Genomic DNA, 16,639 nt, shown 5'->3' with positions numbered 1-16,639 from the left:
CGTTTTTTTCCGAACCCCTCCGCACACCGTCATGAATTCTCAACATTCGTGTGGCTCTCCTTCATCTACCCCCGCCCCAAATCCTTCCCCGCCAAGAAAAGGTTGGAAAATATTAATGAAGAGAAGTAATGGTAAGTAATTTTATTTGGCATTGAATCAATATACATGAAGTGTAGATAAAGAAAATAACACATAGTTTGAAATAACAATTACAAATGCCAAGGATAAAAAAAAAAACATGTAAGCTTATTTCAGTTGTGGTGTTCAGCTTATTTCCATTACGTTATTTACAAAGTTGGCTATCATGATTATCTTATATTTCTTCTGCCAGGGCAGTGACGGATTATTATTTTTTTTTTTTAGGTTCCTGGCATTATATAGAAATGTATATTTTGTAACAGCAGTCCATGGCTCCCCTAAGTTCTCGTCATGGCTTTCTTGGGGCCCCCATGTTGAGAACAACTGTCCTAGGATGTACCTTATGATATAAAATCTGTTACTGATAATTGCATCTATATATATTTCATTCCTTTCCCAATAACTTGTAATCGTATTTGAGGTTATGATTATCTATGTACTTCATTCTACTCTTGAGTTCAGTTGATGAGCAACTTTTGAGAGGAATTGTCTAGTTTGTCTAAATCTTCCTGAATATCCGGTTGATTAGTGATATTTTGATCAATCATGCTTTAATATTCGTAGAAAAAGAACTGGGAATTTTCAACCTACGGTACCTATCTATAAGTGTCTATCTTACACTTCACCACTGAAAAGGTATTAAAAAAAAGTCTTCCCTTTTTAGACGTCCCTATTAAAGCTAGGACAACATTCTGTGTCTCTATGTTTTAAGGACACAAATTCAAAACATTGACTTCATGGCCATAGTGAGTTTCTGGAGCAATACCTTGAGGTAATCATCGGTGCCTACGCTAGAAGGGTGTTGTCACACAGTAGTACTTAGGAGAGAGTGTACATTGATCTTGAACGCATGTTCAGAGTGTGGTGAACAACGGGTACTCCATACCGGTATACGGACATTTTCCCGCAGCTAAATTCTCACCTGTCACACATAGATAGACATTTTCCCACACCATGAATATCCTAATTTTTATCATGTACATTGAAATATTAACAGATGGACAATTTCCCACATGATAAAAATCCTGATTACTTCATTATAAATTACACTAAATTATTAACAGATGGACGCTTTTCCACATTATAAAAAGCCACCAGTACCATCTTGTATCGCGAACATCGTTGCATATTATGGACAAACGGTAACTGAGCCACTAACCCTTCACCTTTGAACAAGAACGTGAAACGGTTAGTTTACATGTCCTCATAAGAAAAATCGAGAATTAAATCAGCGTTCACAACATCTACGAATAGGAATATTGGAAAAAATAGGCCACATTCCAATGGTTTGGAGACTTCACTTTGGTCATTTAATCAAAGGATTACAAAGGCGGAGCATGCCGACAGGAGACCTTTTGGTCCATATCTAGGTCGGATGCGAAAAAAAATCATATTAATAATAAAATAATAAATAAAAACTATAACAATGTAAATAACAATAAAATACATAAACAAATGCATATGTATAGCTAAATAATAAACAAACAGGTAAATAGTAAATAATAATATATTGACATATAACTAATGATAAATGAAAACCAGACAGGCAAATGATAACAAAACAAAAACTAATAATATAAAATAAATTATAATCATTACAGCATCTTACTTAGGTATTTATCTAAATGATTCTTAAAGCTTCGAACTGAACTACATTGCACTACCTGTGCAGGAAGTTTATTCCATTCATTAATTACACGGTTGGCAAAGTTGTTTCTACCTACTTCCAAATTGAATCTATTTCCGGACAGTTTGAGACCATTGTTTCTTGTCTGATTTTCATTCAATGTGAAAATTTGGTCACTTTTGATGTTGTCAATTCCATATAAGATTTTGAAGACCTGTATCAAGTCACCCCAGAGTCTACACTTTTTCAGGGAAAGTGGATTCATGTGTTTTAGGCTATTTTCGTATGATTTATTTTTTATATTTGGAATCAGCTTTGTGGCTCGCCGTTGTATTTTTTCCAGTCTGTCAATGTCTTAAGACAACCAAATGTTGTAATGGTCACTACATAGTTACTAAGTTTACTCCATTTGTTAACAACTCTGTTGGTCCACCTCTATCCACAGCTGTATCCTCTCCAGATTCCACATGGAAAAAGGGCAAGAAGGAAATAGGAAAGAACTGGTTTACCAAAAAAGTGGTCAACGAATGGAATATATTTAGTAACCATGTAGTGAACGCTAAAATTATCGGATGTTTTAATGGAAGGCTGGATAACTTTATGGATGGGGATGATAGATGGTAGTGGACATGGAACTGTCTGGTGTAGGCTTTATGGTCTTTCGCAGTCTCCTTCCTTCATATGTTGTACCATTTAATCCGTGCCATGTTTATCCGTGTTCCTTTGATTTGTAATCCGTTGTTGCATAACCAACAACATAACAGAAAATAATATTGAAAAACTGTATCATACGGGTTAACAAAACTTTAATATATTAACATGAATATTATTCTCTCGTTTATTTGGGAAATCACATGGGAATGACGTTTTATTTGAATGGTCCACTCATTTTCTTTGTCGACAAAGCAAACACGTTTTCTGTGTTTTGATCATCATCGAGGTCGAAGTGAATTCTTCTTTCTTATTTTTGTCATTTATGTTTTTATATTCTTTGCCATTAGTTCTTGTGCAGGAAAGAATCCAAATGAAAATTAAGAAATCTATCTTGTATGAATGAAAAATATTTTTTCAATCATAATACGTTTTTAATAACTTTATCCAATGTGATAATAGAACATTATTATATTTTATCATTGTATATATTACTATATATTCTAACAATATTATTTGACATATGATCTTGACTAAGTATCAATAAGAATAAGGAAAAAACGTAGACTATACTATTGGCAAATGGAACATCTCTGTACAGGAATGTAAATATCTCGGCAAAGGTTACAGTTGACCTTTACAAATGTCAACAAGGAGCTACCGCCCTCCAAGGATCCCTCTTCTAAACAGACACTCTAAATATCATATTTGGCAGCAGCATATCACACCGTCTAACATATAGCTCAGAGAGTTTCAACCGGGAAGAATGTTACTTGAAATGAGGGAGCGTACTGGGAAGTCACATAAATATGGAACAATAGTAGGATGTCAGTGATAACAATCTCTCACGTATTCGGTGCATTTTTCTAGTACCAAGTAGAGATTGCCGTCTGTGAAAGTTGAGTAGGGTGTAGCACATAAAATAGGTTTATATCATCGTAGTACTTTTAAGTATTCTGAACAAATAAATTAATTTATTTATCAAACTGAATGATTGGCCAATGGATTTGAATCATTCGAGGCATTTGTTCTATTTATTCATTTAATTACAGCTTTGATTCGTAGTAATTTTTTATTTATTTTGTTCGTATTATTATTTTTGTACATCCAACCTATGAAGTGACAGATCTCCTGGCTGTGTTTTATCATAATACTTTAGTAGATTGAAATTGGCCCGTCTAGTAAGTGACATGCTGTACTCTTACTTCAGCAGCATTTCACAAAACTATCACATGGAAATAAATATGTTTAAAAATAGTATCTTAGATATTCTTAATCTTTAATTAAGAATTGAGCATCTTTTTAAGTTGGCGCCAATGAATCTTGTTCAAATGAAAGATGAAAACAATACATGATAAGCTGTTGTAGTCAACATTTACGATTATAGCATAAAAGGCTTATCTCAGTTAAGTAAAGTCGCCTGACGGAACTCGTCGAGTGGATATTTACAGACCAAAATGTCTCAAGAGCAAAATGTCTACATACCAGACCAACACGCCATAGGACAAAATGTCTCCAGAACATAGCACTTTGTGTCTAAATTTCTCCGCCGAAATCATCTCCAATAAAAATATCCATGCCCCAAAATATCTGCAGATTGTAACACCTCCAGGACAAAATGTCTCCGGACCAAATATCTTGAAACCAACACGCCCTGGGACAAAATGTCTCCAGAGCATAACACATTGTGTCTAAATATCTCCGCCTATATCGTCTCCAATAAAAATCTCCATGTCCCAAAATGTCTGCAGACTGTAGCCTAACGCCTCCAGGACAAAATGTCTCCTGACCATATATTTTCAGACCAACACACCCTGGGACAAAATGTCTCCAGAGCATAACGCTTTGTGTCGAAGTGTTTCCGCCTAAATCGTCTCCAATAAAAATTTCCATGTCCCAAAATGTCTGCAGACCGTAACTTCTCCAGGATAAAATGTCTCCGAACAGGTCATCACTCAAAAACTTCATATCTGTAATGTCCCTATCCAAGAATTGCTCTTCAAGATGTTAAAAAAAAGTCTACATTAAAAAGTGAAAGTCCAAACATCTCTTGACAGAAACATCCCCAGGACAAAATGTCACCGGACAAAAAGTCTCATAGAAATACTAATATTTTCTACCGTTTTTTAGTTTTTTACTTCATTAGAAATTTCATTTACTTGTCAATATATTGAAGTTTCATCGACATCCAGGCGTGATTTTTCTACTTCAAATTTAGGAAATATAGTGGTTTCGAACAAATCACAAAAGGTTAACAAAATTTCACAATTATTTTTTTATAGTAATAAGATCAAAATAATTGGACAAATGAGTACATAAACCTAATAAAGTATTTTATTGTAACATACTTAATGACCACACAGTACTGTCAACATATACTGAATCTTTGATTATTTTAGTATTACTATATATAATATATTAATTAAACATTGATTGATTTTCTTTTATGATATTGGCAACGGGAAAAAATCCACTCAACGGAAGCGAAATGTTTCTGACGGGTAGGTGAGATGTTCAACTTCCGGAGGTGAAATGTTCAATTTATGGAGGTGAAATGTTCAATTTATGGAGGTTAAATGTTCAGCCTATGGAGGTTAAATGTTCAGCCTATGGAGGTGAAATGTTCAATTCATGGAGGTGAAATGTTCAATTTATGGAGGTGAAATGTTCAATTTATGGAGGTTAAATGTTCAGCCTATGGAGGTTAAATGTTCAGCCTATGGAGGTGAAATGTTCAATTCATGGAGGTGAAATGTTCAGTCTATGGAGGTGAAATGTTCAATATATGGAGGTTAAATTTTCAGCCTATGGAGGTGAAATGTTCAGCCTATGGAGGTGAGGTGTTCAACTTACGGAGATGAAATGTTCAGCTTATTAAGGTGAAATGTTTAGCCTATGGAGGTTAACCCATGTGGGTGAAATGTTCAACCCATGGAGATGAAATATTCAGCCTATGGAGGTGAAATGTTCAGCATGTAGAGGTGAAATGTTCAGCCTTTGGAGGTGAAATGTTCAACTTATGGAGGTGAAATGTTCAGCCTATGTAGGTGAAATGTTCAACCTATGGAGGTGAAATGTTCAACCTATGGAGGTGAAATGTTCAACCCATGGGGGTGAAATGTTCAACCCATGGGGGTGAAATGCTCAACCTATGGAGATGAAATGTTCAGCTTATGGAGGTGAAATGTTCAGCCTGTGGAGGTGAAATGTTCAACATATGGAGGTGAAATGTTCAACCTATGGAAGTGAAATGTTCAACCTATGGAGGCGAAATGTTCAACTGATGGAGGTGAAATATTCAACCCATGGAGGTGAAATGTTCAACCCATGGAGGTGAAATGTTCAACCCATGGAGGTGAAATGTTAAACCCATGCAGGTGACATGTTCAATTTATGGAGGTGAAATGTTCAACTTATGGAGGTGAAATGTTCAACCTATGGAGGTAAAATGTTCAACCTATGGAGGTAAAATGTTCAACCTATGGAGGTGAAACGTTCAACATATGGAGGTGAAATGTCTACATATGTAGGTGAAATGTCAAACCTATATATGCGAAATGTCCACCCTATGTAGCCGAAATGCCCATTCTATGTAGGTGAAATGACCACTCTATCTTGGTGAAATGTTCACCTTATGTAGATGAAATGCACACCCAATCTAGGTGAAGTGCCGACCATATGTTGGTGAAATGTCCATCCTATATAGTTGAAATATTCACCCTATGTAGGCAAAACGTCACCTTAGGTAGACGAAATGGTCACCTTATATAGGTGAAATGGCCATCATATGTAGATGAAATGTCTACCCTATTTAAATGGAAAAGCATACCACCATGTAGATGAAATGACTACCTTATGTAGGCGAAATGTCCACCCTATGCAAATGAAAGCACACCACCATGTAGATGAAATGTCCACCTTATGTAGACGAAATGTCCACCTTATGTAGGCGAAATATCCACCTTATGTAGGCGAAATGTCCATCTTATTTAGGGGAAATGTCCACCTTATGTAGGCGAAATGTTCACTTTAAGTAGGCGAAATGTCCTCTTTATGTAGGCAAAACGTACACCTTATGTAGGCGAAATGTCCATCCTATGTTAAGTAAAATGTAAGTCAAATATGCGAGAGGAAAAGAGGTGGTGTTCTGTTTGGAGGAGTTCTGGACGCTCGACATCCTGTCACAGATGATAAGGATCCGTGGCGGAACAAGAAATGTAAAACTAAATGCAGAAAAACACCATCACAACGTCACACAATAGTGATGTTGTTTCTTCGTCTTCAATCGACGTCTCTCAAGATGTTTCAATTTCTTCCCCGGCTGAGAAGGGTATCCTAACATCCTCGTGCACCCCCTCCCCGTTTCAGTTATGCTTCAAAATGTCCACAAATGGATAATTTTAGGTTTAAAAGGGAAGTAGACAAGATTGGTTTACCTATAGAGTGGTTAACGAATGACGTAAACTAAGTAACAATATAGAGAGCGATGAAGCAATTGGGTATTTTAAGAGAAGATGAGAATTTTATGGATTAGGATGACAGGCGGTAAGGGGCATGGAACTGCCTAATGTAGACCTTATGGTCTCTTGCACTATCTTTCGTTCTTATCATGTTATATATGAATGGCATGGCCGACCACATTTGTTTTCAGATATCGACTGATGCGATTGTTGATATACGTCTCATAGCTTTTCTAAAATCTAATTTCAGTCCTTCTGGGTGTTATGGTTCCCTAGTTTGAACCCCACTGCTTCTGACCCTCCAGTACAGTGACATGGCAATTTATACTTATTTTTTTAAACTTTAAGGAGGACTATGATGAGATATTTCAGTTTGGAAAGAGAATCTTCATAGATCAGAGATAGATCTTTGGGAGTAAATTTGTTTATGTACACAAACGCTCGCACACACATACAGTACAAACATACCTACTTACACACACACACACACACACACACACACACACACACACCACGTACACGTGTGTAAGTGGACATGCAGTCTTCACGCTTGTATGCGCGTGCCATGGAACAAGAAAAACAAAATTAATCAATTGAAAATATTTCATCTTAATACCCAGTACAACTGACAAAAAAAATATATATATATATATATATATATATATATATATATATATATATATATATATATATATATATATATATATATATATATATATATTGAGAGAAGCACAGGACGATAAAGTCACTGTCCACTGGGAGAGATCGCCCAACCGGTCGGGTATAAGTAAGGTCACCCAGCGAGCAAGTTGAATTTACAACGATCACGTTCAATGTTCACTTCAAAATCAACCAGCATCTGTCTTGGAATGGATCTCGTTGCTCTAAGAAGCTATCTGTTCCCCTCCCTGGACAAAGTTCATTCTCTTTTTGCTCTATCTCTTTGTCCGTCCTACAAGACTCCTTCATGCAAAAGACAACTGGTCTTTACCAATTATTCTTCTCGCCGTCTTCCGCTTTTTAGTGGCTCTCCGATGGAAATCGATGAGACTGTTGACCTCCAACACCCAACCAGCGGTGAAATGATGGACATTAGTTGCTGCAAACCTACAACTGCTAAGCGTCGTCTGTTGTTTTAGTTTTGGTTGGGGGCAAAAAGGGAATGTTTGCTGCCTTCTCTAACACCACACAAACATTCCGCACCATTCCTGCATCACACGAGGCATGTCATCAATCCTGCTTTCAATTGTTCCAATATACTTTACAGATAAACTGTATATTGATTTCTCCATCTCGATCCAACTATAGGCATAGATACATTATTTTCCTTTCCGGCATATATTGTTTTAAGTGGAAGTTTATAAGTAGAAAAGACAGTAGAAAATATGTTTCTACTTTTCTGGAGATGCAGTGCAATATTTTGCCATCGAGAATTCTCAGACCTACGTATCTGAAATTTGTAGATACATGGAAATAATTTCAATGTTTGGAAAATAGACAAATATGTATCGTTACCGAAAAAAGACTCAAATTACGGTTATGAAAGTTGGGTAAATAAATATAATTACAGAAGTGACCAAAATAAAACAATAAGATTTGGTTTAAAACTCATTTTGAAAGTCGATGCTGTAAATGCATTGCGTAACAATGGAATATTTGTACCTTGCTAAAATAAAGTGGTGTGTCCAAAGCAGTTTTATTATAATCCCGTCTGACAATGGAAATCAAATAATCCAAAAATGGCTACTTCTTCATTGAATTAAGGTTGACTTGATCTACACGCAACCCCTTTGAGAGGTTTTAGAAAACTAAAAAAATTCCGACTATATGTCCCCCCCACTTTTATTTATGAAATCTGAGTAAACGAAAGGGGATTTGTTATAAAACGCACTTGAAAGTCCATGCTATAAATGCATGGGGTAACAATGGAATATTTGTGCCATGCTACAAAATTTCCGACTATATGTCCCCCACTTTTATTTATGAAAGTTGAGTAAAGGAAAGGAGATTTGATATAAAACACACTTGAACGTCAGTGCTACGGAGTCACAACAGAAATCGAATAATAAAAAAAGTAAAAGTTGAATTGATCAAACGCGCAACCATTTCGCCAACAATTTTAGAAAAATACAATATTTATATGTCGAAATTGCGGTTCTAATATGCTTAACGTCTCCCCTTACTATAGAGATTTTCTCTGACCTAATGAGGGCTGGGAGAGGCTCGTACGCCAGCTCTTGGGTGAGGAAAATGTAAACATAAGAGTAATCCAAAACATCGTATTTCGAAGACTTCCTGACTCAACACGGGTAGGTTAATCCAATTTACAGTGGCACACTTCTTCTCAACACAATCTATAACATATCTAAGTCAGGTCACTATTTATTCTTATATAGTCGTGTACAGATTGTTTTTAGATACTTTCAAGAAGTTCGAAAAGACGATTGCTATTGAAGGTTACAGAATGTTTTGAGGGGGGTGAAACCTGCAACATGCACTGACGGTAGACCAGAAGACTGATTTTATCTTTTGTTTTGCGCAGGATATACGTCGATAATTAATATTGGTGAACGAGTACATGACGCCATTTGATGTGGTCAAAGCCATAACCATATTAAGCAGAGTTAATTGATATGACCCTAATTTGTCATGTGATAATGAAGTAGGTTAACTTTATAGGATACTGCATATCTGGCAGTATTTCTTAAATGTGATCTCTTAGGAAAGCAAGTGTTATATAGAAGTCATTACTGAAGGTGAGTATCTGTATGCACAATTTTATTTCATAGTAATGATGAATGTTAATTTAATATTTAGCAAGTAAACCAAGTGAGTAAGCACCATTATGCCTTATGGTGACCATACAGAATGTTATCAACTATTCTTAACTTCTGAGAATGGTCATTATCCAATGGAGCTACATAAGTGATTCATAATAAAATCAGGTTCAAATATAGTGAAATTGGTCAAATTTATGAATTTGGAAAATAATGTTTGGATCCTAAACATTTTATTTTTAACTGAATTGATCTTTTTTAATTTCCTGAGCCGGAAAATATAAACCACTCATAACTTTTACCTAAAAGATTGAGCCATACTATTTAATGAAATTGGCTGTGGTCTTTCACATCAAAACTTGAAAATGTTAAAAAAAGGAAAAATAATTCACAAATAAAATCGCAATGGAAAAGAAATATGTAAGTATAACAATTTGATAAAAATGATTGACAAATATGATATGTATATTTTGAACTGGGTGAATTAAAACAAGAATATTATCTTTAACATGATGATAGTATAATTTTTTTATTTTCTGAGGCCTGTGGTCGTATTAAATAATTAAGATAGGCTCTATGTTTTTTTTAAGGTTAGGATAGGTTAAATATTATCAACTATTGGTTGGGATTTACAGAATGCAGCGATGCTGATGAATATATTAATTGAGCACATATTATTTGTACAGTGTTGGGTGATGGATGAAAATTAAACAGTTGAATGGGAAAAATTATTGCATAATAGTGTGAAAGAATAAAGACTTGCAGAGAATAATATTTCTAGAATTTGCATTAATGGTACTAATATGGAAGCTGCGAATGAAATACTTATCGTAATTTGTCATTTTAAAATAAGATTAACCAAATAGAAACCTTTTCACTGGAGAAATATTGCTTTTGTTGAAATATATCTGGATGGAAAATATTAAAATGGTTGTGCACAACCATGTCATTTGTAAATTGGAGTCATGTAATTTGCTATTTTATGGCTTTCTAAATTATCTTCTGAAAAAGTTGGAACATGTTATGAACAGAGTATAGGTGCTATTAAGATACAGTTCATTGTTATTTCCAAGCCCCTACTTTGCACTGCTTGTATTGTTCCTTTGTTGATGCTCCTTCAGTCTATGAAATTCTCTTCCCACAGAGCAATCATGAGTGAATCTGGAGTGAAGAAACTTTACTTGGCCAAAAGTGTGGGCCAACTAAATGAAAGCATAGACAAAAATATCTCTGCACATCCTAGACTGTAAGTTTAATTTTTTTCATGTTAACTATGTGATATCATTCATTGGTCATATCTTTATCTTTTAGACATACTCACTTGATGTAGTTGTGTGCTCTGACTTTATTATTGCCCTTGGAAGGGGAAAAGAATTTTGGTGTATGTATGTATATTAAGGTCGCACCAGTTGATAAGTGGGTAATGGGTTATCATTTAAAAGGGAATTAACTAACAATAAAGGTTCCTGTTATCTTAACCTATTCAAACAGAAAGTAAACTTTTGTAATAAGATTTGAAAACTCGTCAAAGATAATACATACATATACCAAGGGCTTTTTCTCCCTTACAAGGAAGGTAGCCAAAGTCAAAGGCATAGCTCCACTCCCACCCATTTCATCCCCACATACTCCACTCCCATTCACCACCCCTCCCTCTCTCTTTTCATGGCTCCTCCTGGATAATGTTTAACATAAAGATATCTCCATTTTGAGGGCATTGCTAATTATTTACAGACTGATGTATGGTCCAATTAGCGACTGATCAGGAAATAATGACTATTACTATTAATTATAATATATATTTTAATATCAGAATGTGTAATTATCTAATGAATAATAATGAATTATTCAATAATCAGTTAATGTTTGTATTCATGTATTCATTATACACACTGTACATCCATCAATTTCATTCTTGGTCAATACCTCAATTTCCTTCCACCCAATTTTGCTTTTGATATGTATGTTTATTTTTGTATGTATGTACATATTTATATGGCACTAATTTGTTCAAATGTTGACAGACTAGTAAAATCAGCTGAGAAGATCTTGAAAGAGGCCCAGTTGCAGGACAAGCTAGGAGATGAAGAAAAGGCATACATTCTGTACATGAGATATTTCTCGACCATCTCTGTGAGTATGCACCTGGAAGACAGCTTTCTTGACAGTATGTGTTGCCATCATTGTGTGTTGACTGCTGGCTAGCTTCTAAGGTATGAGAGACCTTGGAATCACTACTGGACATGAACACACCAGAAACATATCCTTGAATCTTAAAGGAAATGAAAAATGAGATTGTTGTTCCATTAGAAATTATTTTCAAGAAATCCATCATATCCGGAGATGTCCCAAGAGAATGGAAGCTAGCTAACGTTACTCCCATATTCAAAAAAGGTGACAAAAAGAAACCAAATAACTATAGGCCTATTAGTTTGACTTCGATCGTAGGAAAAATAATGGAAACTATCATCAGAGATGCTATCGAATATCATTTAGAAAGTAACCGTTTGATAAATGATAGCCAACATGGTTTCAGACGGAAACGTTCTTGCGTGACTAACTTACTTGAATTCTACAACACAGTTATCTCGAATTATGACAAAAGAAACAATATAGATGTAATATATCTAGACTTTGCAAAAGCTTTTGATACCGTCCCACACGAAAGACTACTTACTAAATTAGCTTTGCATGGAATAAGTGGTAGCCTATTAGGTTGGACTAGTAATTGGTTGAAAGGTCGAAAACAGAGAGTTGTTTTAAATGGAAAAACTTCTGGATGGAAAAGTGTTGCAAGTGGAGTTCCTCAGGGTTCCGTTCTTGGGCCACTTCTATTCATAGTATATATAAATGATATAGACCATGGACTAAAATCTACTGTTTCCAAATTTGCTGATGATACAAAACTGTGCGGAGTGGCAAATGATCACTCAAACCAATTAGATATTCAAGAAGATTTAGATCAATTACAGCAATGGTCTGAAAAGTGGCTAATGAAATTTAACACAAGTTAAATGCAAGGTAATGCACATAGGTAAAAATAACAGCAATTACGATTACAAGTTATTTGGAAATTCGTTAACAAAAGTGGATAGTGAAAAAGATCTCGGCGTAATTATCAGTAACGACCTCAAATCATCCAAGCAGTGTATTTCAGCCTCTGAGAAAGCAAATAAGATTCTGGGATTGATTGCGCGATCGTTTGATTTCAAAAGTCCTTCACTCATTAACAAGCTATATAAATCGTTAGTTCGTCCACATTTGGAATATGCTGTTTCCGTATGGTCACCGAATCTCATTAAAGACATTGACAGACTGGAAAAAGTACAACGGCGAGCCACAAAACTGATTCCAAATATAAAAAATAAATCATACGAAAATCGACTTAAGCACATGAATCTGTTTTCCCTAAAAAAGCGTAGACTCAGAGGTGACTTGATACAGGTCTTTAAGATTTTAAAGGGAATTGACAACATCAAAAGTGACAAAATTTTCACATTGAATGAGAATCAGACAAGAAACAATGGTCTCAAACTGTCCGGAAATAGATTCAATTTGGAAGTAGGTAGAAACAACTTTGCCAACCGTGTAGTTAATGAATGGAATAAACTTCCTGCACAGGTAGTGCAATGTAGTTCAGTTCGAAGCTTTAAGAATCATTTAGATAAATACCTAAGTAAGATGCTGTAATTATTATAATTTATGTTATATTTTTTGTTTTTGTTTTGTTATAATTTGTCTGTCTGATTTTCATTTATTATTAGTTATATGTCAATTTATTATCATTTACTATTTACCTGTTTGTTTGTTATTCAACTATACCAATGCATTTATTTATGTATTTTAATTGTTATTTACATTGTTATAGTTTTAATTTATTATTAATATGATTTTTTTTTTTTTTTTTTTTTTTTTGCATCCGATCTAGATATGGATCAAAAGGTCTCCTGTCGGCATGCTTTGCCTTTGTAATCCTTTGATATGCTTGAGAGTAGTTTCTTTGAATGGACAGGCTTCAAACTCGTTCACTGTTAGTTGTGATTTGTACATTTGATCTGGCTGCTGTCAGGTGATTTTATTCAGCTGGGTGAGTCCTCATTTTATTTTAATGCTGATAACCAGGGCTTCTATCCTTGAGGACAGTATCATGGTGATGAGGTGTGAAAAGAGAGATTTAAATTGTATAGGGGCAATAGAAGTCAAAAAAGGGTCCATATTCTTCTGTAAATGGAGATTGGTTAACTTCATATGTGGGCACCTTGCACAGCAAAAAAAGTTAAATCTGAGTCAGATAGCCCTTTCATTGCTGTGCACAAGTTGTGTATTTGTTGTGATTGGTGCTAGGGAACAGATTGGTTAGCCAGTATTGTGGAGAAGTCTTGTTTTTTGCCAGTTTTATAGGTCTTATTCCTGTATATAAACTTGAAAAACTCTTTATGACACCTTTACCTCAAAACTCTTGCTCTCCATTTCCAGTTTTAACACAGGCCTACTCTTGTAAAAACTCTTGACTGCCCTTAACAGCCTTCCCCCAATTTCATGTATCAACAATACCTCCCACATTGCCTTCCTGTCTACCTTGCCATAAGGTTCTTCTAAATCCATGAAGGCCCAAAAAACATTCATACGTTTTGCCAAAACTTTCTCACATATCTGTCTTACCACAAAAATCTTATCCATGCACCTCTGCCTCTCCAAAACTTACATGGCTCCTCACCAATTATTCCCTGTGTTCCTCTTCTAATCCTCTCAATTAAAACCTACCCATAAGCCTTTCCAACTACACTCAACAAACTGATCCTTCTAAAACTACTACAATCACATTTGTCCCCTTTTCTTTTTTAACCCCTTCCATACGGTGCCGCACACGTAGGCGTCATGGACTTAGATCTCGGTGGCAGCAGCCAATGCCAGCCGTACGACGTGTCGTAATAATACTCGCATCATAAAATATAGTCACCGCTTATATCGATCGTTCTCTCTTCACCCGTGAATTTTGATAACCATAGAAAATGCGATTACAAAAGAATTAGAAAGAATGTCATTATGGAGGGGCGACTACAATAAATATAATCAAGACGCCGATATGGCAGCCTCGCGAATACACTCGCTCCCCATGACGCCTACGTGTGCGGCACCGTATGGAAGGGGTTAAAACAAACTATACAGGTACTCCTCCAGTCCTCTTGCTCTCTACCCTCCCTTAGACACACATTAAACAACCTCACTTGCCAGTCCACTATTTGTATACCACCCTATTTCAGACACTATGACACCCATCTAACCCAGGTGCCTTACCTGTTCTCATCATTATCAAAACTATGTGTACCTAATCTTTTCTTACTTCTCTGCCATTTTCCTTTCCCATCAATGTCATTTTTAGTGCTTCCCACTGCTGCCACCATTCCATCCCTATCCTGCACATTCAACTGCTCTCAGAAATACTTTGCCTATCTTCCCCTTACCACCTCCTCTTCCATTATCATCTCTCCATCTGTACCTTTTACCCCTTCTTCTCTGCTTGACTCAATCCCCCTTCCTCTCTTAACTTCCTTATAAAACATCTTTTTATTACTTTAAATTTTTTGTCATATTCCTCCCCATTTTACATCTGCTCTTATTTTTGCTTCCTTTATCTTGTCTTTTGCTATTTTTTTTTTGTACCTCTCATATGTTTCTCTCATCCTACTTTGTAACCAATCCCTGGTTCCTCACTTCTTCTCTTCCACTACCTTCTTCACTTTCATCATCCCACCACTCAAAACCCTTCCTTCTGTTCCCTCCCATCCTCCTTGTTCCACATACCATCTTTGCATACTTTGTCACTCCTTTAAACACCCCCATTCCACTTCCACTCCCCTACACTTCTCTCAGCTTTTCTTGGTACTGTTGCTCCTTTTCCTTCTCATTTAAACAGTTTACTCAAAGCACCTCTCTACCTTCCGCCCTTTTCCTCTTTCTCCACCTATCCTCCACTCTCAATCTACCTTCTACCAAAAAATAATCTGATATTCCCCTAATCTCTCCCTGAAGAATATGGACATCCATCTTCTTATTGTCGTAATAATGATTATAAAGGTGACCCTTCATCAAAAAGATGCTATGGTAGTTGAGGAGATTTTTATTTGTTTCTGATGTGGGTTATTGGTTAGCTCACAGTGTCAATGGACCGTGACATTAAGAGTTACGGAAGAAATCAATCACCTTTTCAGGCTCCAGCCAGAAGGTCTCCCACCTTAGTTATGTTGTGGTCATGTCTGTGTACTGCCAGAGCTGTACATTTTATTAAGATAAGCTTGATCGTGTGTAAGGCGCCCTGGCAGAGGACGTATCATCTGTTGTGTTACATATCCTGTGCTGGTATGTCATAGGTGATGTATTGCGGCCACACTGGAATCTGTGTGGGTGGACTCTGTTCTCTTAGCTTAGTTTCTGAGTTATTTGCTGACAGGGGAAGGCCAAAAATTCCGTTTGGCTCCAGGGTAACTAGAGCTCTTTGATAGAATTGTGTATGTGTTTGTGTGATTGGGTGGGATGGTGGGATGCTATGTATTGCATTGTAGTTATGCTCTAGGGTTTGTTTGATATGCCTACATGGTGGTGGATGGTCTCATGTAGTATGATAGGTACTATGAGTTTTGTTTAGCAAATGCTATGTATTGTGTGCCATACATTGTGAAATCGTTATATATTCTTAAGAGTCCTGTCTTTGCATGTAGGTGCTTTGCAGTTGTTGCCTGTATACAACATGTGATTATTCTCAGTATCATGTTTAGTGTGATTTGTAGTTTGTGGTGGTGTGTGTTTGAGTTAGGTGCTACCCATGCAGGGTAGTGTAGTCCAGCACGGACCTTGTGTACTGATTCTATATTTTGTTATGTCATTGTCTGTAGCTGTACAAGGAACTGCTCTGAGGATATTAACTTGTATGTTATGTTTCTGTGTAACAGTGGTTATGTGTTGTGCAAAAGTAATTGAGGTGTTAT

The 16,639-nt window shown here is 36.0% G+C and overlaps 1 protein-coding gene across 3 annotated transcripts in view; it reads left to right on the top strand.

Moving 5' to 3' along the window:
• The first annotated feature begins 9,088 nt into the window (after positions 1–9,088).
• Usp8 (Ubiquitin specific protease 8) overlaps positions 9,089–16,639 on the top strand; it is a 52,566-nt gene continuing 45,015 nt past the window's right edge. For 2 of the 3 annotated variants that reach the window (XM_076189221.1, XM_076189218.1), the window contains exons 1-3: positions 9,089–9,185; positions 10,798–10,899; positions 11,678–11,786. In XM_076189221.1, the coding sequence (XP_076045336.1) occupies positions 10,805–10,899; positions 11,678–11,786 (204 nt within the window). In that variant the 5' untranslated portion in view covers positions 9,089–9,185; positions 10,798–10,804. Of the gene's footprint in view, positions 9,186–9,418; positions 9,633–10,797; positions 10,900–11,677; positions 11,787–16,639 lie in introns of all 3 variants that reach the window. The other variant, XM_076189219.1, reaches the window with a different exon arrangement.

The sequence above is a fragment of the Oratosquilla oratoria genome, chromosome 8 (assembly GCF_046742065.1).
Source record: "Oratosquilla oratoria isolate Oo_2021 chromosome 8, ASM4674206v1, whole genome shotgun sequence".
NCBI lineage: Eukaryota > Metazoa > Arthropoda > Malacostraca > Stomatopoda > Squillidae > Oratosquilla > Oratosquilla oratoria.
Note: the sequence above shows the minus strand (reverse complement) of the source record. Positions and strands in the feature narration are given on the sequence as shown.